At 42.7% G+C, this 24729-nt stretch overlaps 1 protein-coding gene across 1 annotated transcript in view; it reads left to right on the top strand.

Moving 5' to 3' along the window:
- The window catches only part of ARVCF (ARVCF delta catenin family member), a 169114-nt gene that overhangs the window by 80113 nt on the left and 64272 nt on the right, over positions 1–24729 (top strand). The window contains exons 4-6 of the mRNA XM_082325454.1: positions 4682–5289; positions 14149–14648; positions 23335–23518. Coding sequence (XP_082181580.1) covers positions 4682–5289; positions 14149–14648; positions 23335–23518 — 1292 coding nt within the window. The remainder of the gene's footprint in view (positions 1–4681; positions 5290–14148; positions 14649–23334; positions 23519–24729) is intronic.

The following is a 24729-nucleotide window of genomic DNA, read 5'->3' as shown; positions in this document are numbered from 1 at the left end:
TGCAAAACAAAACCAACCTCAGTAACGACATGGAAGGCAGAATGGTAGGTACTGGTTAAGGTGACTGCGTTTGACCATGACAGCCCACTTCAGCTGACATCTCGGTACAGGCTTCCCTCCTCTTGCGTCTGAGCGCTCTGCGCTTGGAGGGATCCGCTGGTACCACCTGCCCAGGCACCCAGTAAGCCCAGTCGCTGGATATTTTCATGTTTGTTCTCCCATCCTTCAAGGCACATAGAAGGATGAGGGACAGAAAAATACAGAAGCTGCTTCAAATGTGTGAATATTTCTTCTGTGTTCCCTTGGCAAATGTGTTTCCAGAAACAGAATTAGTCCAAACGTTATCACGGGGCCTGTAGGGGAATTATTTAACAAAATAATTGCTATTTGGGGGAGTGCAATGGTAAGGTTAGTAAACCTGACAGGTAGTTATATTCTGGGGCGGGGGGAGCAGCAATGAAGGCACCCACTTGCAGTCTCATAGGATTTGGTTCCAGAGGGCTTGAATAAGTTGGTATATTGGAACTTCCTTTTTTACTTTTTTTTTTTTTTTACTGTGGTTGAAACCTTAATATAGTTTACAGGAAATAAGAATTGCAGATATACTTCAAGCGTACTCGGGCAACCTCTTCATTGGGAAGTAATCTGAAGCTTTCATCTGGTACTCTATGAGATTGTAGCGCTGAACAATTGAGCACCTTTGGTTTGTAATCGGGCTTAAAAAAACTCTTTAAATGGGTTTTCTTTAGAGATGGAACATAAACAGAAGAACTCAAATTACACTTTCTCCAAGTAACTTGTATCTCTAAATGTTTCGTTGGAGCATATCTGTAGTGAGGAGCTCATGCTAAGAAGTCTCTCTCAAGGCGGGGTGCATCTGAAGGACCAGGAGTCTCCGACAAGGCAGTCTGCTGGGACTCCCCTTTGGAATAGCTTCGTTCTCTCCCGCTAATGCACCAGCATTAGGAAAACCACAGAAATGCTGGGAGAGAAGATTACTGTACTGCCAGCTGCTCAAGGCTGCCTGTGTTCTTTTAAGAAATATAAATGAATCATTCCCTTGAGCTGGATTTCCTGAAATAAAGATGTTTGGTTTGTTGGGGTGTTTTTTGGTTTGGTTTGGTTTTTTTTGCTTGGAAATGTAATAAATGGACCTTCCTCTGTGTGCTGGCTAATTGCTTCCAAAAAGCTTCCCTTTATTGTCCTGTAGGCAAGAAAGTCTGTTTATCACATGATAAATCTTCTATCTCAGTGCCTCCCCCTGAGAAATGAGGCATGAGTGCAAATGCTCCCTCTCGCTCAAAATATAAAGAGACTTGGTTTGATTGCCCCACCATAACACCTTTAGCATTATTGAATGCTTTTATGCTATGAGAATTGTGTACTTTAATGCTTGAGTGAAATGTTCCTTTTTATGTGTCTGACAAGGGGATTTTGATTGTCCTGATTCTTTCCGCTCGTTAATAGGGGCAGCGTTCAGAAAACAAGAGGTGAAGCTGTGCTAACGCTGTAAACTTGTTCTTACGTGTGTTGGCTGACACTAAGTGTGTCTTTTTGACTGGCCACAGCCATTGAAACCTTGTCTATGCTAGTCTCAAAGAGGGGAAACAAGGCAAATGGGGAAAAAATTGCAAATGAATCTCCTGCATTCTGTGTTGGTCATATAAAAAAAAAAAAATCTCTGTAAATACTCTGTAGAGTACCAGAGCGTGGTGAAAAACTCATTAAATGTAACTGAAAAGTCACAAATTGTCTAGGAATTGATTTTCAAAGTGTTCTGAAATTCTGCTTTGTCTTTTTTGTGTACATGTACTGAATATTTGTAGACAGTTGTCCTTGCCATAACATTTCTGCCTTGTGTTACCTCATCCTGTTTGACAATAACGGTGATTCTCCAAAACAAAATCAACAGGCAAAACCGAGCAGGAGCCCAGAACTGGCAGCAGGAATGCTGGGTGAGGACGCACGGCAGCGATGCCCCTGCCCAAGGATCCTGCAGGTCAAAGCTTGTTCCTTCTTTCGTGCTGTTGCTGCAGCCAGACGTGGTTTGTTGGGTATCTTGCATTGTCTGATCTGGACAATTTTATGAAAAATTACACGACAAGCTATGCACGCATGGCAACATATGCCTTGAAAAGAGAGACTCGGAATTAGATTTAAAGTATCTGGCTCCTGTTGAATAGTGCTGAAAGAAGGGGCTTTGTGCGGCTGTGCGAGTGCTCTTCCTGGCATCTGGAAAGCTGCCTCTCTGTCCCTTCCCGGGCAGAAGTATCGACTTCTGATCCATCGCGCTGTCGAAACGCTGCCTTCCTGCGTGCTAGGCCCGCTGCTGGTGCCCAAAGTCATGAAGGCAAAGGCCCAGCACTTTGCCTCCAGGTTTGTCATTGCTTTGCAAAACTTGCATATTTCAGGCCTGAGAAATGTTGCTTTTTCTACTCTTAGAAGATCACTTATGAACATATTACTTTGAATAAAACTTTTGTTTCAGACTTCAGTAGAATGCTGAGCTGTGTTGCCCTGTGTATATCCGCTTTACAAAGAGCTACTGTAAGCGACGCCAGCTCTTTTTCTCCTCTAAATGCTGTCTGGTTTTAGAAATGCCACGACAGTAGGCATGCTGATAACTGAGTGGAAAGTAGAAGTGTTGGGCACAGGTAATAAGCAAAAACCACTGTTGGATTCTATGTCATAAAACAAATGTTTAGTTTCTAGTTTCCTTTCTTTTCGTTATGAAAATGTGTGCTTTTAAAAAAAGGGAAAAAAGAAGGCTTGGAGGCATGGAAGCTAGCATCTTTGGTGATGTTTACTTGCTAAGGAAATCCCTTTGGGTTGAAAAGGAAAATCCTTTCAGCTGTGGCCCAGAGGAGATGCTGAGGCCGTGCGGGTACCTGGCTGTGCCGCGCTCAGCGTGGTGATGCTCCTGCCTTGTGCTGTTGGTGGAGAGCCATTTGTGCTGCCTGCAGTCGTGCAGGATTTCATTACTTCATTAGGCTGAAGTATCATTTGCTCACAGATGTCTCTAGGAAAAGAAATGCTGTTTGGGTGAATTTGTTCTGTCTGGGGTTTCTGTGTGAAAACATCTGGCTGGAGGACATGTCTGGAGCCACTTCAAGAGATGCACTCTTAATTATTTTGTTTTAGCAGCAGCTTGGCTAATCTGGTGCCAATTTAAATGTTTAAATCAGAGGCTATAGGTTAAGATATCTGTTTGGACGTCAGAGCCGCTGAGCAGTCTGGGAATACATGTTATAGTTACTGTTTCTCTTGATGTATGCATTTCATTCTGTGGCTTACGTGAAGAAAAATGTTGTTTACTGATGCTTATTTACCTCTGTAATACTTTAGAAACCCCAAATCTCTCTTTAACAATTTTGGTTTGTGTTCCTCCCCTCCCAGTGCGTAATGCTCTCTGGTGGATCGATCCTCCCTCTCATCTTTGTGGGTGTTTGGTTGGGTTTTTTTACAAAGGGCTGAAAGTCAGCATTTACTAGGGTTAGGGTAACTTTATATGTTAAAGTAGCTTTATTAGGGTTAGGGCAAGGATAGATTGGCTTCTGCTGGACTTCGTGTTCTCCCCCAAACAGCTTTTGCTGGTCACTCTGGAAGACAATACAGAAGTTGATGGACCCCAGATACCAACCAAAACAGAAGGTCCTTTGCTAGTTTGGAAATAGTAGTGGTGTTTGTCTGGCACTGTCTTAGGCAGATTACCAGACCTTTCCCACGAAGGCAGAACGTTCTTGGGAACTCTTGAGGAGTCGTCTTACCCTTCAGCAAGAATCCCTTAACCCAAGTGCCCTCCGGACACTTACCATTCCCAGGTTTTGTCACTTATGTGAAATAGTTTAATTCTGTCTGCATTGAAATGAGATGTGATTTATAGGAAGAAAAGATAAAGGTATATTCGTGTACAGATTTTTCTTTAATGTTTTAAATAAGCTTGTCTAGCCCGGTGTGTTTAGGGTAGTTGCAGCTGCAAAAGTTGTGTGGCATTAGTATTCATTATTGCCAAATAATGCCACCAAAATAATGGAATGACACCAACTACCTGTTGGGCTTGTATGGTGATGATCGGATGTAAGTACATCTTAAAAGAGAAAGTAGTTGTGCTGTCTAAAAGCTAGAAGCCCGAAACTTCTCTGTTTGAGATCATAGTTTCCTAAATATTACTGCCAAATTTGAGCTCTGTCAAGTTACCCAGTGTTACAGATCAGGCAGGAGCATATAACTGTATTTCTGTCAAACTAGAGAACGTGATGTGGTATTTATGCTAATTGTGGGAGGACGGGCTGTGGCTCCTCAACGTTGTAAAGTCTGCTCTAGGAAAGATGCCTCCTGAAAACATTTTGGGCAAACGTGAACTGGTGTAATGACTTTGCACTGCTTCCACGCGCTGTCGCGTGGCTGCGGTGGTTTTGGTTTGGTAGTAGAAGCCCTAGAGTGCATTTAACTCTGGCTCTGTGACCTGTCTTTTCAGCTTTACATGGACATATTTTCCCGCTATTAAATCCTAAAACTAGTAGGTGAACTTGAGTACACCAGTGTTTCTATTCAACAGGCATGTGGCTGTAGTACGTGTTGTGATGCACTCTCCTCGTTTTACTGTTCTAGCTCCCCATGTGTCTCATCACATTGTGCAGCAAGCAGAAAATTAACATATTTATTCACTTCTACTTCACAGGTTACCAAAATGGTCAAAACAGTCACCACCAGAACAGTGCGCCAGGTGCCACTTGGGCCTGATGGCCTGCCGTCAATGGATGGCTCGTCTCCCATGGGCAGCTACACAGATTCCATAGACAGAAGGTACATGAAGAACGGGGAGCGGTACATCACACCGCAAGCATCTTCCACGTTAACCAGATCTTACAACAGCTACAACGATTCTTACCCTGAAAGCCACGAAGGCCAGTATCGCCCTTATATTGGTCACGATGGTTATGGAGATCTATCTGATAACTACGGCAGCTTGTCTCGTGGTGTCAACTACCGTCCTCGCTATGCCTACGTGCCAGGAAACAGTTACAGGCCAGATGATGGTAGCTTCACTTTGCCAAGCAGAAGGGATAACTATGGTCCTGTTGCCCAGCCTCAGGTGCCAGTGGGTAGCAACGTTGACTTGAACCGCTCCCAGCCAGAACGCTTCCAGCCAGAGCCCTATGGACTGGAAGATGATAACCGCAGCCTTGGAGTAGATGATGAAGGATATGAACTGGATCCTGATTACTCCACTGTGAACCGGAGGACATCTGCAGGCGTGCCAGAGAGAGTAAGACCTCACAAAGGAAGGTAAAACCCATTTGTTTTTTACAATGCTAATCTGCAGCCGTTTTGCTTAGTTGAACATGTACATTTGAACTCTTAATGGTCTGGTAAGTTCTGGAATTATTTGACAGGAAAACAGGTAGAACCCATCATTTCATTAGCCCATAAATGAGTGCAGAATGCACATGAAATACAGAAGGGAGTGAGGGTAGTGCTCAAGGACCTTTTCACTGTGTGTCTGGGCTGCTTCGTTTAGGTTGAATTTAGAAAGAAAGAGACGATCTTATAGGAGAGGGCTAAGTTACTTTTTTTCTCTTCCTAAAAAAGGAGTTGTGCCTGCATTGTGTTGTCCCAGAGCCATCCCACCCTAGCAAGGTGACGAGAGGGACTGGTAACCTGTGAGACTGCTGACAGGTCTGGTTGTGCGCACGTCTGCCGAACAGGAGTTCGGAGCAGCTGGCTGGGGTTGCAGACGAGCTGAGAGGTGGTGGTGAAGGGATGCCTTCTTAGAGAAAAGCTGTCTTGTGAGGCGTGGGACAGCCTCAGCTCCCGGTCCTGTGGCACCGTCAGCTGCGCGACCGGGCTGTGCTGAACCTCGCTGAAGTACTTCAGCGTTTTGTAAGACCAGATCATTATTTTGTCCTCTGCCTGTATAAAGGGGAGATAAGAGCTTCTGTGTTGCACTTAATGTAACTAAAGTGACCAGTCACAAATTACTTCGCTTCAGTCCCCTTTCCAAGAGATGTTCTATTTTATGCCATGTTTTCTGATATTAGTTGTTTATGCTGGGCTCGCAGCTATCAGCTCTTGCATTTGGAGAAAAATAAAACCCCAAGCTTGGGAAGGGAGTCTTATTGCTCAACCAAAAGTCATCTTCTGAGCGTGAACCTGAAAAACTTGTGTACTTTGTTTTCCAAGCAGTCTACAAACTTGTGTGTGTGTGCCTGCATGAAGTCATATCCTCATGATTCATGTTCTGACATGGATTTAGTTCTCATTATTTTCCTTTTAATTTCAAGTAGCTTCCAGAGCTGTAAAGAGAGTCTGGAACCCGCTTGCCTCTGTGCGTGTAGGTAGTCTCATACCCCTGGCCGAAGGCTTCACTTGCAGTAGTTGTCAGTGGGGTTTGAGGAGGCCTTTTCGCTCTCTTGTCGTGGAGCGTTCCTACCTGGAGATGTTGTGTCATTCACACTTTGATAGCTTTATTTTCCTTCAGGGTTCTGCAACTTCATTTTAAAGCTAAATGGAATCAAGCACCTGCAAATTGTCTTCTATATTTAAAAAAAAAAATAAAGAGACAAGGTATCGAGGCCTATCTCCCAGAACCCCCTTGAAGTCCCTTGTGACGTCTCTGATCTTGCAAGCTTACCAACCAGTGGCACCGCATCAACGTTTTATGGGGCTAAAGGGAATACCTGTAGCCAGTGGGTGCCAAAATACTGATCAATCTATCAGGCTTTAATTGGTGCTCCCCTGCATCTAAGCAAGTTTACAGTTCTTGTTAAAAACAGGCAGCAATGCTTTTAAATTTTTATTAACGTTTTTCAAACTGTATGCATGATGAATAATTAAGCGTATTCTTAGAACCTACCCATTTGCATTTTGAAACATGTCTTTGATTTATTGTTCCTTGCAGTTTGGATAGGACCAATTCACAACTTTTTTTTTTTTTTTTTTTTTTTTTTTACATTTCTTTTGTTGTGAGGTTTTTTCTGTATTTAGTATGATCAAGAGGCTTTGACAAGTAATTAGCCTGACTGTGGCAGCAAACTTTAGCTGGTGAGAACATAAGAAGATTGTATGAGGGCCTCTTCGTAAGTAGTTACTTTTTGACATTTCAAAGAAATACTCGAACAATTCAATAAACCTGCATTTCAGATATGCTACTGATCTCCAAGAAACTAAAGACTACAAATAGTGCTTTGTACTAGATGAGGGTAATTACTACTTGACTGTTCCTCTCTGCGCTTTTTAAAATAAGTTATTCTTTGTGAAAATGATTAAATGAATGTGACAAATCGATGGCACTTTTGATTTCAAAAAGTTTGTATGTGTAGAGTAGGTATAATAACAACACTGTTAGAAGCTTTTCTACATCTCACCAACTTTCACCTTGGCCATCTTCATCGTGTCAGGAACAGAATTTTTCTGTTGGATAACGTGCTGCAGAAACTTCAGTTATTCTCTCATTTTCCTCCCAGTAAGTGCTGCCCTCGTTTGTTTAGTAGTTGAAAGGTGGAATAAGGATCCGTGCTGTCGGTTCGATGCTGTTCCGTCTGAGAGGAGGTTTCTCATCTGAATCCGTGGCAGCGAGTCTCACCCCCTGTGTGATAAGGAGGCAACCCAGCTGTGTCGGGAGGGGATCCTAGCCAAGGGGATTACAAGTACAGATTGCTCTTTCCATCCCTTCCCTGCTCCGTTTGATCCCGGAGATAAATATCTATTGTGCTTTCCTTCTGTCATCACCAGCCTCATTTTAAGCTACTTACATTTCATTTTAAACTGGGGAAAAGTGTGCCTCCTCACAAACATCTACAAATCCAGATAAGTGCACAAAGGCAAGTATTCCTCTCTTGGCTCTTCAGTGCTTGCGGCTGGGTTCGTCTCTTGTTTTCTTTTATGCTGTGTCTCTGCTGTAAGGTATGTTATTTTCTGCAAGAAGAATACCTGGCACTTAATGTTCTTTTCCTCGGCACGTGCTCTGGTTTGGTTTAAGTCAGATTGCATAATAAATCGGGGTGAGAAGGGCATTTGGGGTGTATAATACTGATTTAATGTTACTCAAATTTACTTGCAAAGGTATTTACACATCTTTAATTGGTTTTATGCCCTTTTTTAGTCATTTGGTAGGTTGCTTTTATTAAATTAGGAGATCTTTTATTATAGTCTTTAAAAATATGTAGTCTTATGGTGTTGCTAGGTGTTTTATATACAGTCGTTTTTGAAAGAGAAGCAGGAAGTACTGAATAGTTTTCTTTCATAAAAGACTTCCCTACTATTATTTGAATGTTTTTTAATCATTAAATTGAAGTTTAACACAGATGAGTAGGAAAAAATGGCAAGTCATAATTCATCTTATTTTTCTAAATTATCTTCTGTTCAACTTCTAATTTCTTGCCTCTGTGGTAATTTCTTTCTAGGGTGGATCACTACAGTTTGCACTTGTCCTAGCATTCATGGGACTTCTTTTTCCCCTAAAAGCTCTGGAGCAGCTATTGCCAGTGTTACTGTTCCAGACTAGATATGAATTTTTAATGTTGACTAAATCAACAACAGAAGCTGTTAAATTTTCTATGGCAGAAGCCTGATCTAAGAGACTGAGACTGTATTTGGTGGTGATTTTGTGGTCCAAATTATTACTACCAGGACACGAGCCGGATTTTAGATTAAATACCTGTAACGCTGCGTCTCTCTTGCTTCTGTTATGTATAGACAGTGCGAGAATATTGGTGTCACATACGTGTTAGTCACATTCTTCTTCTGGTGTCTTTTTTCAATCTAGAATATAAAGGCCTATGTTTGTGGATAAGCTTTCCGTCAGCACTTCTGGCCTAACTTCACCCGTTTCAAGCACCCACGCAGGCATCCTTAAGGCGGGGAGATACGTGTCGCTGTAGATCGGCCTCTTTGGTTTAACGACCAACCGTAAGCGTAATACCAGGATGCAGGCAACGTGGGGATGTTGTCTAGTTTGGGGCAGGAGTGTATGGACATGCCTGGGCAGGACGGCATGAAGCAAAAAAATGCAGTCGGTTTGGAAGAGGTTCGGTTTTTTCTGAAGCTCCTCCTTGGAGTGAATTTGATCTCAGTTTGTTGATCCTCTGGTAGCAGAAGACTGACGTATGGCTGAGTTTCATGTGGCAGGCAGCAACCTGAGTTAACTCATCCATTAGCAGCTTTTAGGTGGTTCCAGTCAAGGGGATTTCGGTGTTTTAACCATATGGCCCGTAACTCAGGCTCGTCTCAGCACAGGATTCAGTCCAATTTTGAATTGTCTTGTGCATCCCCCTGTCAGGGAGCAGAGGCTGGCAAAAGTAGGACCTCATTCTGCAAAGTCTTTAGATTTCCTCTTCAATGTTTGGCACAAAGTTCCCTGCTGAAATCCCAAGCCTTTCTGGTCTTTTATCCTAAGCGGACACCTGCTAGAACTGTGATGAATATAACACTTGTTGAGGATTAAATGTGCAAATCCTTCACCTGTTTACTCAACTGTGCCTATGTTGAAGCCACAAGGAAGATGATAAATCCACAAGGTCTCTCCCAGCTTTTATCTGTGCTGAAACGTGTTTTCATCAGTTCCCTGAGACAGGTGATTGGTGAGACCCATGCATCCTGAAAACTCAGCTGCCTTGCTGCAAGCAGATGGAAGGCAAGATGCTTGTAGTCAGCAGCTCTGGCATGCTACCAGATCTCCTCAGTCCTGAGAGGAAAGAGCTCTTGGCCTCCGGAGCACAGATGACTGTATCTTACTGAAGCTCTCGTTAGTCCTTCTTCTGTGTCAGGCGGCTTGCCTTTCCAACGTGGTGGCTCTGCTGGCGTGAAAGTGAAAAATCGCCTTTGGCCCCCACCAGTCCGACTCAGAAAGATGGTTTCTTTACTCTCTCTCTCTCTGTGTAAATGTGTTGCTGATTTTGCTCATTTGTCTTCAGAAACTGGGTGTGTTTAACCTGTGTTTAACGTTGCTTTTGACGTCTTCACTCTTTGCCTGGTCTGCGCTTCCCTGGCCCCCAAGCCCCCTGCTAAGGGAGGGGAGATGGGACTTGGCCTGGGCCAGACCACCGTCACCCGGCCGGAGCGCGGGGAGCTGTCTGCCAAGGCGGTCGGAGGCCTTGTGGTAGTTCTGCGTTGTGCTGCCTGATCACTCGCTTCGCTCCTTTGCAGATGATCTGTTTTGGTAAAGTGCTTCCCTTCAATGCTGTTAAGCAATGCCAGAGCTGATACCTAGACCTTCCCTTGTAAAATATTTCGGGATTCTTTTCCTTTAATGACAGCGTGCGTTGTTGGGGTTGGGGATTGTTGGTTGGTTGGTTTAACCTTCTCCAGACTTGAGCGCTGTATTTAGTCACGTGAATCTGAACTGGCACGATACTCGCCTTTGCTGAGCTTTCTTGTACAGCTCTTAAGTTCACACCAGGATCTCGGAGTTTCTAGATAATTATTCAGGGTCTTGAAGGGTCAAGTGTCCAGGTGTTGTCTTTGCTGCCAGGTGAAGTCATTGGGTTTCGTTACTGGTGCCTTACCCAGTGGCTCTTGACGCTGTTTCATCCCACAGAGGTACGTTGGGTCTGACCGGCCTGGGCTTATTTCAGCAATAGTGTTTCTTGTGTTCATCCTTTCTCTACAAATACTTGAGAGACCCTGTCTTCTTTCAAAGTAGCTGTCTTTGTGTACTAAAATGGTCATGTTAGGTGTGCAATCCTATTTTTTCTGCTAAGGAGGTGGTCCGGCAGAATCAGGTTGAGATTGGCAGGAACAAGTGAATGGTTCATGTAAGAATTGGGACTGTATGAAAATGCCAGCAGTTCTTGAAAAGCCACTTACGGTTCAGGGTCTGCTCCTTGAGGATGCTTTGCTTCTGCTGTGGGGACGGGTCCAGCAGTACGTGCTGTGGTCACCACTCCACCGCAGAGCAGTAGCTGGTGGGTTCTAAGCCACGCTGCCCTCCCCGCCACCGTCCGCAGCTCTCCGTCCTAAACCGTCCGCAGCTCTCCGTCCTAAACCGTCCGCAGCTCTCCGTCCTAAACCGTCCTAATCCATCTTCTGCCCCAGCTCTGTGTCCTGGGGATTTCATCAGAGAGGGGTCATCAGAGGCAAGGATCATCCAAGCCTGTTGGCTCTCTTTGGTGCATCAGTAGCTTTATATCGGAACAATGGAAGAAAAACCCCTTTTTTGAAAAAAACCTGTGTTAGAATAAGTAGTTAAATTGGGATGTGGTCTTCTTTCTTTTTTCTTTTAATGACTGATTCTTTACTTCAGGTATTCACATCCATATTTAATAACTAGTGATTGACAATTTTAAAAAGTTAGTATTGTTGGTACGAGAGTTATGTGATGTTCTGTCTTGTCGTGACAGTGTTGCAATTTGAAGTCCTAACTCTGAAGTTTTATTTTGGGCAAATGTAATGAAAGCAAGGAGCTTTGTGTGGCGCAGGGGAGAGGATGCAGCATGAGGACGATGAGCCCATCCGTGTGGTTCTGTTTAGACAGCTTTGTGGAAATAATGCAAACAAACTGCATCCCAAGACGATAATTATCTTTGTGTATTTGCATGGATGAGAAAGAGAGAGAAACTTAATTGTGCAGGTGTAATTGAGGTGGCGTGCAGTTATCCTGTGGGCAGCTCACAGGACCGAGGCGTGCCGAATTGCGAGTTAGCAAGTCAAGCAAGCAGCAGATGTGCAGAGGGCAATTATTAAAATTAATCTGCTGCTACTTTTCTTTTCGGCAGTCACTAAGAATTTAACATGAGGATGAGTCTGAGAAATCAATTTTTGTTGCAGTTTTAATGCTGGTAGTCCCAAATTTGCATATGTAAAAACAGAATTTTGTTTGAGGAGTAGCTAAGGGGTTTGTTACTACTTCTGCCCTGTGTATATGCACAAAAGTAAATCTTTTCAATGTTGTTACTTTCTGCTTGGAACGATGGAAACAGCTTTGTTCTGTAGCAGAAAATACGACGGCTGTCCAGACGTTGTGAATTACTGTGTAGAGCAAGTACTGAATTATACATACCCAAACAACTGCATCGATAAAAGGATTTCTTCAGATTCATTCCGAGTTTTGGATGCTGGCCCATTTTCATCTTTTCATTCAGTTTATGGTTTAGAACAGCAATTAAAGCAACTTAAAGTCAGTAGAGGTGCTTTTAACATTAAAAGCGTTAATTGAACAAGACTAAATTCAGTCTCCACCTCCGGTTGCTCTTCTCCCCAGAGTCTAGTTTAATTAGCAGTCCCTTTAGGATAACGGCAAGCTCCATTTTCCTTCTGAGTTCTGATGGTCTATACTTCTTTCAGCGTGACATCAGAAATTGTTCGGTAACATCAGTCAGGGCTTAAAATGAAAGTTTTTAAGAATCATTTTGTAGCAATTAAAACTACTTGCTTGACTGAGATAACTACAGTAATGAGACAGTAGCTTATCTGTCCAGGAAAAAACAGTAAGGCAAAAAGCTGCTGCTGTTAAAAAAAAAAAGTGTGTGTGTATATATATATGTAAAAATATAAAATATATTTTATATTTATGTAAAAATATAAAATATATTTTATATTTATGTAAAAATATATATATATAAATATAAAAGAAGTCAGTTTATGTTAACATCTATTAAGAGTAGTATTAGATGGAAGGGAGGATGGAGAAGAAAAATCTTCTAGCCTTGAGGTTTAAAACAGTGGGATTAACTGGAAGTTTGATTCGGCTCCCCAGCGGGTCACCTCAGCTCTTGGTCCTTCCCAGCCAGGTCCGCGAGCTGGCCTGAGCCTTTGGGCAAAGCCTGAGAGAGCACAGACTGCAAAGCTGAAACCGTTTGTGGGAGTTCGTAACGGCTAGCTGCAAGCCGCCTTACTGCCCTTGTTGTGGGCTTATTCACACATAAAATCGAAGAATTTGTGACCAGTGGGTCGCTGTGCGCAAGCTCCGGCTTGCTTTCTGTGCTTCTCCGAAGGACTTCAGCGTTGCCTCGCAGGTGGGCGCGCCACACGTGCGCGGAAGCTCCCCGGCATGAACTGCTCGGGAGGATGAAAGGTGTCGCTTCGAATAAGGGATGATGAAGTACATCGGCGAATCTCAGAAACAAATTGTGAAGTCGTAAATGCCTTTCCTTACAAATCTCTTGCAGCTAGTTGTAGGAAGTGATGGGGGGCGGGTCTGAAGGTTAGAAATTATAGTTGCAGCAGTGGTTGTTAAAGAAATGTGTGTCAAATAGTGATTTTTTTTTTTTTTTTTTTTAAAGAATATGGACATCTGTAGTGTGAGAATGTACTGTATGAGAATATTTTCAACCATGTTAATTGTGCCTTTGCCCTTTGTGTGAACTAGGACAGTAATATCTAACTAGGTGTATTAGCTGGTTGTGACTGACCTTACTTCAGTTACACACAGTGAATTATGGCAGAACGAGATGGATGCCGTTCATTCTAATGCTGTAAATGCTCTTAAGAGTGTCTAACATCCAGGTGAGTTGCTGATCTGGGGAGGAAAGCTCACAGTACGGGACTTGTTTTGGGTGTCCAGCAAATTACTCTGGTGTGAAGAGTTGGACCCAGATCTCTTGGCCATCCGCCTCTTACCCGTATTCCGAGTGATTCTGTACAAGATAGACTTTCATGACATGCGTGGATTCAGGGCTTGGGTTTTCCATCATCTTTGACGTTGTGATGTATATTGATGAGTTCAGTATACTCGTGTGAGCATCAACATGGAAATGTAGTGGAAATTCTCAGCCTTGCTGTAAAGTGTCTGTGGTCTCTGCCCAGGCCTTGAATGCCTTTAATTAGAGTTTTGGTTTGTTGCAGAAGTAGTGGCATTAATGAGGCTCAGTGTTTCCTGCTAAATGTAATCCAGCTCTATCATAATTGTTTTGCTAAGTGACCAAAATGAAAGCAATCTGTTTGATGACTTGCGGTTCCTGTCATCATTTCATTGCTAGCCAAACAAATACTGTGCTGTAGTCCCATCACTGCTGAGTACTCAGCTATGGTTAATTTTCAAGTTACTACAAATAAATTATTTGAAAGTGTAAATACACTGCCTCTAATGATGTTTGTGATATTAAAAGGTTTGCTCATAGCTGAAATGTCCATACTGACTCAGAGGTACAGAGTGTTTAAATGTGCTTTTTTTTCCCCCTTTCTTTCTCTTGGCACGGTTGCTTCCTACAGGGGCTACGATGACCCCATCGAGACAGAGATGGTTGAAGAGAGGATACCTTACCTTCACGGTGGCTACGCAGCACCGCTGGCACAGCCGGAGCGAGGAAGCATGGCGAGTATTGACCGTCTGGGAAAGCGCTCCCCCTCTATTGACAGCATTCGTAAAGACCCCAGGTGGAGGGACCCCGACCTCCCTGAAGTAATCGCCATGCTCAGCCACCCTATTGATCCAGTCAAGTCCAACGCCGCAGCCTACTTGCAGCACTTGTGCTACGAGAATGATAAAATCAAAAAGGACGTGAGGCACCTTAAAGGGATACCTATCTTGGTGGGCCTGCTTGATCATCCAAAGCCGGAGGTCCATCGTAAAGCCTGTGGGGCTCTCAGAAACATCTCCTATGGGAAGGATAATGAAAACAAGGTGGCTATAAAGAACTGTGATGGGATCCCTGCATTGATCAGACTGTTGCGGAAAACAAATGACATGGAAGTCAGAGAGCTAATTACAGGTCAGTGTCTGTAGTTTCTTTAATGAGTTCTTCTTTAGAGGAGTCCTTTCAGGTTCAGGAACAAGAATTTCTGGAGATTAGACATTGAGGAGAATTTCGATCACTGGCTGCAGCTGTTTCTTTAGCTGCCCCACGTTTGTGGTGTCAGGAAGCCTAAGGCAGACGTGCCCTTCAGGGGGAAATCGAGATCATTGGTGTATGTAGCACACTCGGGTTTCCCTGGCTGCTGAGAGATGGATGATGCTTCTTGGATGTAGCATGCAACTGCATGTGGTTGAGTTACTGAAGCTTAAATGACTTATAGCAACTTCATTGACAGGTAATTTGTAGTGCGCTTGCCCTCAGCGTGTTATAATCATGAGGTAAGATATGCTAATCTAAAACTTTCCTTGTTAATCTCTTATAAAACAATCCTGCTGCCATGTCCCCACTACTTCACATCGATAGAGCAGTCAGTCTCCTCAGGAACACTTGCAGCCCCCGGTGCTGGGGACTCTGAGGCTGTATATAAAGGTGCAGCACTTCTGGGCTGGAAAACTCAGATTTTCAGGAGCATAGAGTCTGCTGCTGCGATGCTCTGCACACGGGGTTTGCTCGTTGCAATAATTGGAAAAGGGAGAATTACATTTTGAAGTTACTGAGTTTGTGCACACTTTGCAGGGAGTTTTCAATCACTTACAACTCCATTATTCAACATGGTTTTTATTTGAACTTAGTCTTGGACATCATCCAAAAAGAGTAATAAGGCGTATGCCAAGTTTCAAAGTTTGGCCATTAAGTGGAAGAGGGTGGAAAAGTATGTCAGCTCCTAAACTAAGGAGGAATGTATTGTTCTTCAGTCTCCCATAACTCATGAGGAGGGAAATGGATTTCCCTCTTTCTTCGCAGCAGCAGCAGGGGATGTTTGGATGCAGACCAGGACAGTTGCAGTGAATTTCAGTGCCAGAACAGAATTTTTCAGAAAGTTTTGAGAGTGCGAAAATGGGTCCAGGGCTGAGACTGTTCAGCTGCCTTATCAGTGTTGGATTCACCAGGCAGACCCTATTGCAAGCATGGATTAAGCCATTAGAAGGAAACATCGTAATTCTATAATCGCCTCAAAAAAATTATAGCAGCTCTCCGAGTTCTTACTGGTAATCATAATTCTCTGAGATGAACAGTGGCCTTGGGCGTTCCAACTGTTCTTTCCCAGCCGTTATAGGATATTTAGCAAACTCGGTCTAAATATACAGTGTAGAAACTAGCAGGGCTAGTCTTCCAGTCCTTTTCCAGTGAGCTGGTGAGGGAGAGCTGTCTGTTTTGTCAGACAGCCTCTAAGTAGCACATGTTGATTGTGCTTTGATTGCTGTCTGCGCTTTGTCTCTTAACATGGAAACTCTCTAGGTGGTATTTATATTCCATTTGGTGCGTTCATTTAGTATGATGGCTGACTTTTTTTTTTTTTTTTTTTAAATAAAGAGTATATGTTTATCTACTGTTCTAGTTTACTCAAAACTCATTTCTGGAGTGCTGAGAAGGAATAAATTTTTTTTCCTTAGATTCAAGAAAGGAGAAGCCAGTCTATAATTTACTCTGAAGGAATATCATTATAATGCTAAGTGGTAATCAGTCACTTTTGAGATGGCAAAAACAAACTGGATGTTTTCCCTTTTCACTCTAAATGGCGATTGCTTTGATTTCCAGTTGATTAATTAGTTTTACAGTTCAAATGCATTTTATTTGACTGTAGCTCCTGCTAATTAAATGTAGTCTTTTTATTCCACTTTGGTTTTTGCTATTTAAAGCTCTTTATTTCCTCTTACTGAGAAACACCAGGAATACTGAGGGCATTAACCTAAACAGATGTCCAGCAACAGATGATGTGCATTTAATCTCCACCTAACCAGGAATAATTTTGTTCCACTTCTAAAATGATATCACCAGATCCGGTGTGAGACATTCAAGCATCAGTATAGAAGAGAAGAGTATTCCAGCAATGCCTCTGGGACTGATGCTGGGGTACTTGCAGTCAGCGTTCAAAGCCTCGGCTGGTAACGGGGAATTGTCCGTTCGAAAAATGAGCTCCAAAAGTCAGCCGAGAGAAACAAGAGCCAGCTTGCAGCGCAAAGGGAGCATTCAGCCAGGGCTGCTACAAAAGGACTGTGTTTTGCGGCCTGAAAAATTCAGGTCACAATTCTGATGTTCTCGTGGTAGAAATCTTGACTTCCTATCCGGGTGCTCTTCCCTAGTGATAAACCTAAGTCTAGCTTTGCCATGAAAGTGTTTCATTCTGTCTGGAGTGAAATCTCTGGGGACTTCTGCAGCAATGCAAAAAAAAGGCGGGGGGGCGGGACAGGACAGCACAACAGAGTTTCCTTGCTTATTCCTTGTAACAGGCTGCAAATTCAAGTTTGGTATGACACATTGACGTTTCTGTGGTTTAATATTTCTTTAACTCAATACTGGCTGCTTTTTGAAAGCTGAATAGTAATCATCAGCTGGTCATCCCAGGTATGGACGAATGATAAAATAATCCTGCTTTCCAAAGAGATTTAAGAAATTTAAATAATTCAGATGTCCAAATTCCGATGCTTCCGATCTTGAAGTTTTGCTTCTCTGGGTGTGGGACGCTGCCTGCCTGCAGGCAGGAGGCACATGGGAGCATACAATAAGACACATTATTTGCAGCTGGAGACGGTGCTTTCTGGCAAGAGAGAGCATCATTCTCATCTAATTGGAGAGTCAGTCCTTGGCTCTAGTACAGCTCCACGGCCTCTCGTTAACGTGGTGATCTGCCGCAGCAGCCCCAGCTGTCCCAAGGGTGTGAATCGGAGCAGCCAGCTGGGTCTGGTCGGTGGGTTAATGGAGTGGGAAAACAGCCACGCCAATATGGTAAAACCCCTTGGAGGTAGATGCGGTGGCCGGAGGAGTCAGATGCGTGACGCTCGGTGCTGAATGCCTGGGACTTGATGTGTCAGAAGCGTGTTCACTTCGCTGCTTCCCAGAATACGTGTTTTGGAGAATGCAAACGTATTGACATGCAATTTTGGAAGCAGGCTGAGTATACCGATACAACACTACTGCCAGATTAAGCAAGCCTGTAGCTGTTTTCTTTCAGATAGCACTGGTTTTAGGAGAATTTGAAAAACTTCTCTGGGTTAATGTCATGTCTGTTTTACCAGATGTTCTTGATATATCCGCAAATGGCACTAAAATATGATGTCCCTCAAGGTAAGACAGATACATGAGGCGTGTAAAAATACCTTCAAAATTCAAGATCCAACCATAAAATAGATCACAGATCTCACTTTTCTTTCTTACTTTAAAGTGTGGAGTTACAAGATGTCTCCCATCTACTGCACTGAGAAAAGCTCGATTTAACTGTTGTCCATAAGTAAATCATGAGTAGAGTTGTGATGAGAAATATGCCACAGAATTCTTCCTTGCGTCCCTTTCTAGCATTGGAACTGTGCTACTGAACTTCCAGTGGATCATTTTCTTGAGAAACGGAGAGAAATGAGGATTAAGCTGATTAGGAATTAAATCTGTTCTGATTGGGAAAGCTGCAAAAGTTTTATCTTGAGTGATAAGGGTTTTTTGTGGAGCAAATGTTCCCATCAGATATGCAAGACCAAAATTCTATTAAATTCTTTGAAAAGCAATCAGAAGTTGGTAGCTTTAATGAATAATTTTGTTCTTTGTGAGAACGCTGAAAGTAATTTTGTTGTTTAACGACATTGCACTGATTTTAAGTGGTGCAGAACATGATTCTCCTGATGCTGTATGTTGCCAAACTTGGTTTTAATTGAAAAATGATTGACCTTCAAAATGCTCTGCAGAGGAAATATTTTGATCTAATACTATACCAGAAAGTTGCAGGTTGATCAGCTTGCTCAGAACTCATACCTTCGGGGCATGTCTGTGTGCTGAGATCCTGTCAGCCGATCAGACCCTCACTTCTCGTTGAAGTGCCATGCTGTCTTGAACTTTCTGATTGCAGGTGACCTTACTCCTTCCGTTTTCTAGCAGAAGGCTTGTCAGAAGGAGGTCTCTCTTCGTGGTGTATTCTGCGACACAGTAGTTCATGTTGAGGTTCTAAACTTGACCCCTACTTAACTTGAAGCAGCACAGCTCCAGTCTGCAGGGCTTGGAAGGATACAAGCCGGTCTGTCAGACAAAGGCATACAGGCCCAACATGCAACAAGAAGTCCTCGGTGAATGTAATGCAGGGCGCTTTGTTTTCCCAAATGCTAAATGATGTAGTATGGACCATAGATACGGAATTAAACAGCTTCTTCGTCTAATTTCTTGGTGACGTTGCATTGTTGCAAGTAAGCAAGCGCAGCAGGAAAAGATTTCCCTGGGATTTCCGAAGATAGCAGCATGTATGTATTCTGCCACAATTTCTTTAGAAATCTTTTCACAGCTCCAAGCAGGCGGAGATTTAGGAAATTATGGCTGTGGCCCTAATCACTTTTAATATTACATAAATCATATAGCTATGTTCATAGCTTATAGTAATTTTTAATATATCTTTACAATAATCAGTACTTTTGAGATAAAAACTTGTAGCTATTGTCCCTGCTTAATGTGCTGAAAGATCAGAGGTAATGGTTGTAGTTAGAGATATATAAGTATATTACAAGTATGAATAAAATAAAGATTGATCGTGATTGTGATCATCTTCTGAAAAGCAGTAGTTCATCTTCTTTCTCTAGTCCTAAAATTCATGCACTGTGGTCAAACAGGCCAATACGTGTAGTGAAAGTGCACGGAAAATTTAGATAACTTCATTTCCCTTACGCTGCTGTGTTAGTGACTTGATTTCTCTTGAGTGCTATTCAGTTGAATTGATTAAACCTAGAGTTTTAAAAACTGTGTTTCCAGCTTGTTAGATCATTAGTGTGTTATGCTAATAGAGACAGGGAATTATTTTTAAAGATGGATGTCAAATTTACAGGGATTTTAATTTTTTTTTAACTCAGATTTTCTCTCACACTGCTAAAACCTACAGTCTGATCTGAATTTGTTCACTTTTTTTTTTTTAAGCTTCTGTGGCTGCCGCTGTCAGTGTCTTTTCCATGGAATTTGTTTTCTTAAGAGCTGAAAGGATGCTGGATTTAGATGTCTTCGTTTCATAATTTTGAATAAGAAAAATGTACTGTCACTGTTTATTTTCTGTATGCCTTCTTATGGAATATTTTCCCAATGAAGTCAACCTTGAATCGGAATTTTTTCTCTGCCTTTGGAACCACAAGGCTCCCTCATCACTGTTTATCTTGGGCTACCCTTCTGTTGAGTGCTGCGCATTTTCCTTCGCTGAATGCTGGTCAGCAGAGGGATTCTTCTGGTTTGCCTCATGCAGCTGTCAAGGAGAATATTATGAATTTAAGTGGTTTTGATGTTTTTTAATGATTTGAGAGCTTTGTGCTATTTTTAAATAGAGAGAGAGAGAGAGTGAGACTGTCTTTTATTCTTCACAGTTTGTTGGTGTTTTCTATGAAACATTTGAGAGATGGGAGGCGGATGAGAAATTGAGAAGGTTGTAAACTGTTGGGTTTTTTCTCGAAAGAGGACGGAGGAGAGGCATTCTCTTTAATGGCAGTCCCTCTTGTCTGGTAGCCACTCAACGAGACTGACAGTCAACATGTGTTTCCCCTAAGTGGTTTATTGCATAAATTGCATTCAGCCTCTTAATAGAAATCCTGGAAGAATAGGTACAAGTGACCCTTTTGTAGGGGCAGGTAGGACTCTTGGTCTGGATGGCGTTACTACCTTCAGCGAAGCTGGCTCGTGTCTGGTAGATTGGCAGGTATGTGCTGTTTCCAGTGTTGCAATCCAGTTAGAATAGTATTGAATCCCAGTTGCATTTAGTCTCTTGAAATAACTGCTGGTGCATGAGAATAGAGGAGAAGAGGGAGTTTGGAGGTGATGATTTTATTTTACAGATTGGGGTTGAAGGTATTGAAATCTAGACACAAATCTCTAAGTCTTAAAACAAGCAAAAGAAAAACTTTTGTACAATCCTGTAATATTAGAGCTCTGGGAAATTTTATAGGGATTTTTGGATTCTTAAGTATATGTCTGCCTGATTCTTCTTAAGCAGTGAAATTTGCCTTTGCAGTTTCACGCTACAGATAACGCGTTACGCCACTCCTCCAGGAAAGAGGAAAAGGCAGAATCTCATTTCAGGTGCAAAAGAAGTATGTGCATTTAAGGAAGGAGCTCTTAAATATGAAGGGCTGTCAGCTTTTAAAACTTAGCTCTTCACATGCAGATGATTTTAAATCTCCACATTGTTTCCAGTTGCAGTATTTTGCAGTTCCAAAAGAACAGAAATGCAGGATCCTTACGAACGCCGTACTAGGTTCCTCGGTTGATGCCATCTTTTCCTAATATTGGGGTTTTGACCACTGCAAATCCCAAATGCTCCACTTCGATCCTGTGAGGGAACCCTGGCACAACCCTGCAGAACCAGGGTATTCTGCACCCGCTGTTCGCAGCTCGAATCTGGGTTTGCTTCAGAGATGATTGCCCTGTGTAATTTCCTGGGGTTTATCCGTCTAGTTCAGTGCTGGATGTTCTGATTTTGAAGTACTGAGCCAGCAATGCATTTAGGGATTTAATTGCAATTATTATTTCTATATCAGTGAGTCTGATGTGCTTAAGGAATTGGTGCACAATAACTGAAGAAAGACTGTCCAGTGAAGTATTTAAAATTAATGGGGTAGCTTATATGTCAGTTTTCAGTCGTCTTATAAATATTGACCTGTGTTTGTTTTCTGTATGATGTATATTTTTGAGCCAATTTGTTATGAAAAGTAAAGGCTTTTTTCCATTAAAAAAATGGGGCCAATTAGCATTTTCTGCTTGGTTTGGTTGGTTTTTTTTATCGTCCATTGTGCTTGGTGTTTTGCAATGACAATGGGTGATTTATTGTAATGGGTACAGAGAGAAAATTAATTCCTCTTTCACCTATACAGTCTTGTTTGAAAGCTAAAAAAGTAGGTTATGAAAATCTTATACAGTGTGTTGTCTATGAATCGCAAGGGAATTAGGCCAAAAAAAGCAATATTTTTGTATAGCTTTAGAATAAGACTGAAAGAAACATTATGGTGTTCATTCTGTTGTTTCTTTATTAATTAATATGGTCTCCTAAGTCTGAACAGATGCCTGGATTTTGTAAAGATCGCTTTGAATAGGAGACACCATAGCATTTGACTTCGAAGGCTCTGCTAATCGTCAGCCTTTGAGGTTGTCACGTAAGTGCCAGTCACTACTGCGATGGAGATAAAATTCCCGTCGTGGCCGCGTACGGCTAATGCTCTGATGTTACAGCGGGACGGCTGGCTCGCGGCGCCTGCGGCAGCGGCAGCCTGGTGCGAAGGCGAGGTCCCGGGAGCTGGCTGCCTTCGCGCCCCGGCGGCTCTCCGGCGCGCTGGAGCGTTGCGCTGCCGCGTGCTGCCCGGTGCCTGGCAGGGCCAGCAAGTCCGTGCGTGTCTGAGACCGGGTGACAAAAGTAGTAGATCCGAAATCTTTTTCCAGTCGTTTTTAAGGTTTGAAAGTTGTAGGTTTTAAAACTTGCAAAGGGACTGAAACAAAAGGTTGCACCTTTGTTGTTCTTCTGTGTTTTGCTTTAGACGTGTATACTAAGAGGTGAGTATCTACAGTGTGCGCTGTAATATGCACAGAATGACAGTTGTAGGAAGACAGGGAGCCTCGGGTTAATATCGTATCCGCTTAGGAAAGATCTCCTGTGTGTTCTGGGGAGTCTCGCTTTTCCATTCGGCCTCTCTGAAATTTTGCTCATCTTCACGCTTTTCCTTGGAGATCAAAAGCGTGCATCTGGCTCCCTCCGAGCGCTGTTACTGGCAGTTCTCAGGGGTTACCAGGCTGGGCCTGTGCAGAAATCGTCTCTGAAGTGAATGTCCTTTTTAGTCCTAACCTAATGAGCAATAACCATCAGGACACTGAGACAGGTCTGCTGAGAAGTTGTATCACTTATCTAAGATGGGATATTTTTACAGTTGTAAGGCTGTTCTTCTCTTATGTTGTTTTGATGTTTGACTTCCATCTACTTTTGCTCATAATTGAGGTAAAAAAGGAAAGACAGAGGAGTTTTGGCTCTCAGCTTCTTCAAGGAACGATATGCTTGGGGCACCAGGTGATTTGAACGCAGATAGTGCCTGTGACAGGAAAATGTGGAAGTAAATCATAGAGAGGAGTCTTGAATGAAATATTGTCTTGTGCAGAGGATAAGCATAAGATCAATGATCCTCCATAAATTCATCCCTGTTTCTGAGACTTGCTCAATATACTTGTCTGCTGCACTGGATGAATTTTTACTTTTTGAGGCTTAGCTAGATTTAAAAGTGTAACAAAATTTGTATATAGCAGCAAAATCCTATTAATCTCCAATAGAACACCACATTTATGTACTCTGCTGTAGGACTTGATGACTTCAACAATATCCATGTCTTGATAAAAGTGCTTCCATGCTTTTGGAAATGCTTCTGTTGCAGCGACCGTGGACTTTTCCCTAAGCTATGTGCTAGTCTGGTGTCTCATCAAGTGGTTTTGCCTTTTCGTTTAGTTTTATGAGTTAGCCGTCTAGTGATTCTCTGTTAATCTAGTGATTCTATTTAATCTAGAGATTTTAAATAGTTATTAGTCTCTTGTTATTTAATAATGACTGTTTCTTCTGCAGGCACCCTGTGGAACTTGTCCTCCTATGAGCCCCTGAAGATGGTGATCATCAACCACGGTCTGCAGACACTTACCAATGAGGTGATCATACCCCATTCAGGCTGGGAGAGTGAGCCGAATGAGGACTCGAAGCCGCGCGACGCTGAGTGGACAACTGTCTTCAAGAACACTTCTGGTTGCTTACGGTAAGGCAGAACTGCGGAGTATTAATCTGTTCACCGTGCCCTGTGTTTAGGATTTTGTTACAATTATTTTGATTTCAAATAAAGTATCACATATCTTTCATTTTTGCAGAGAGATCCCCGTTCCAGTGCCCACAGTAGCAATGCTTGGAGGTATTTGCCTGCCACAGACTCCCTTGTTGCGGGCTGCCGATGTAGGTCTGGCCGGTGGGGTCGGTGTGAGGAGTAGGTCATTTATCCGGCTTCGGGGGAGTGGACCTGTATAGGGAGGTGTGTAAGGCAATGGAGAGTGACCCCCGTAAGGTTAACGGCCAAGCGAAGTACAGAAAAAGCATTTTGCAATGCGACCTGTGCCATGCGTACCGAGAATCGCACTTTCAGTTGTCGATTGTACTGCGATCAGTGGGCTGTTTCTACAGACTTTTAGTACCTTCTCTGGTTCCCTTGATGATGCTGTTTTTATTTATTCAAAAAGTGTCTTTTCAAACAACTCCCTTCGTGGTTTTAGGCTTTCCCCTACCAAAAGGCATTTTTTTGCAGATGCTGGGGAACTGGTTTCATGGAACTACGCTGAGCATGAAACACAGATCCAGTTTAGCCACAAACTCTTTTGTGGACACACTCCTATTTTAAGCTAAAGTGACTAAGGACCTGTGGGAAATTAGTTAAGAACCTGAACTACTGACCGTTTAAGAACCTATTTCTAACATTCCTTGCAAAGGAGCCTCTTCTGGTTAGAAATTGTGTGTGCATTTCTGAGAGCGCCGGGAGAGCAGGACAGTACGTGCTGGAAGGTGGGGCCAGGAGTCCTAATGCAGTCTGAAAAACCTGAAGAACCAATGTTCCCTAAATACAGTGTCTTTCATTTTGCTTTTCTTTGAGATAAAATAGTGGCAATGCCCTGTTAAATTCTTCAGTTTTATGATGAAGTCAATTAGTTTGAACAAAACTAATAAAGATTTGGCATTGTACTTTCTGTTGCTCTGAAGTGTACTTCTGTCAGATTTCTACTGATTAATGCATCTTCACAAGTTGGTTCATTTCTGTTTCTTGGGCTTGTGGTCTCTAAATTGCAATAACTATTCCCCTGAGTAGCTTCACAAATGAAGAAAGTAATGAAGAGTGTTCTGAAAGGGCCCATTACTGAAATTATTTGCAGTCCCACTGGAAACTAAGGTCCTTTAAGTAGGTTCCAGACATCATAGGTTTTTACT

The sequence above is a fragment of the Platalea leucorodia genome (assembly GCF_965183815.1).
Source record: "Platalea leucorodia genome assembly, chromosome: 12".
In the NCBI taxonomy this organism is placed as follows: domain Eukaryota; kingdom Metazoa; phylum Chordata; class Aves; order Pelecaniformes; family Threskiornithidae; genus Platalea; species Platalea leucorodia.
This window is presented reverse-complemented; position numbering and strand designations above follow the sequence as displayed.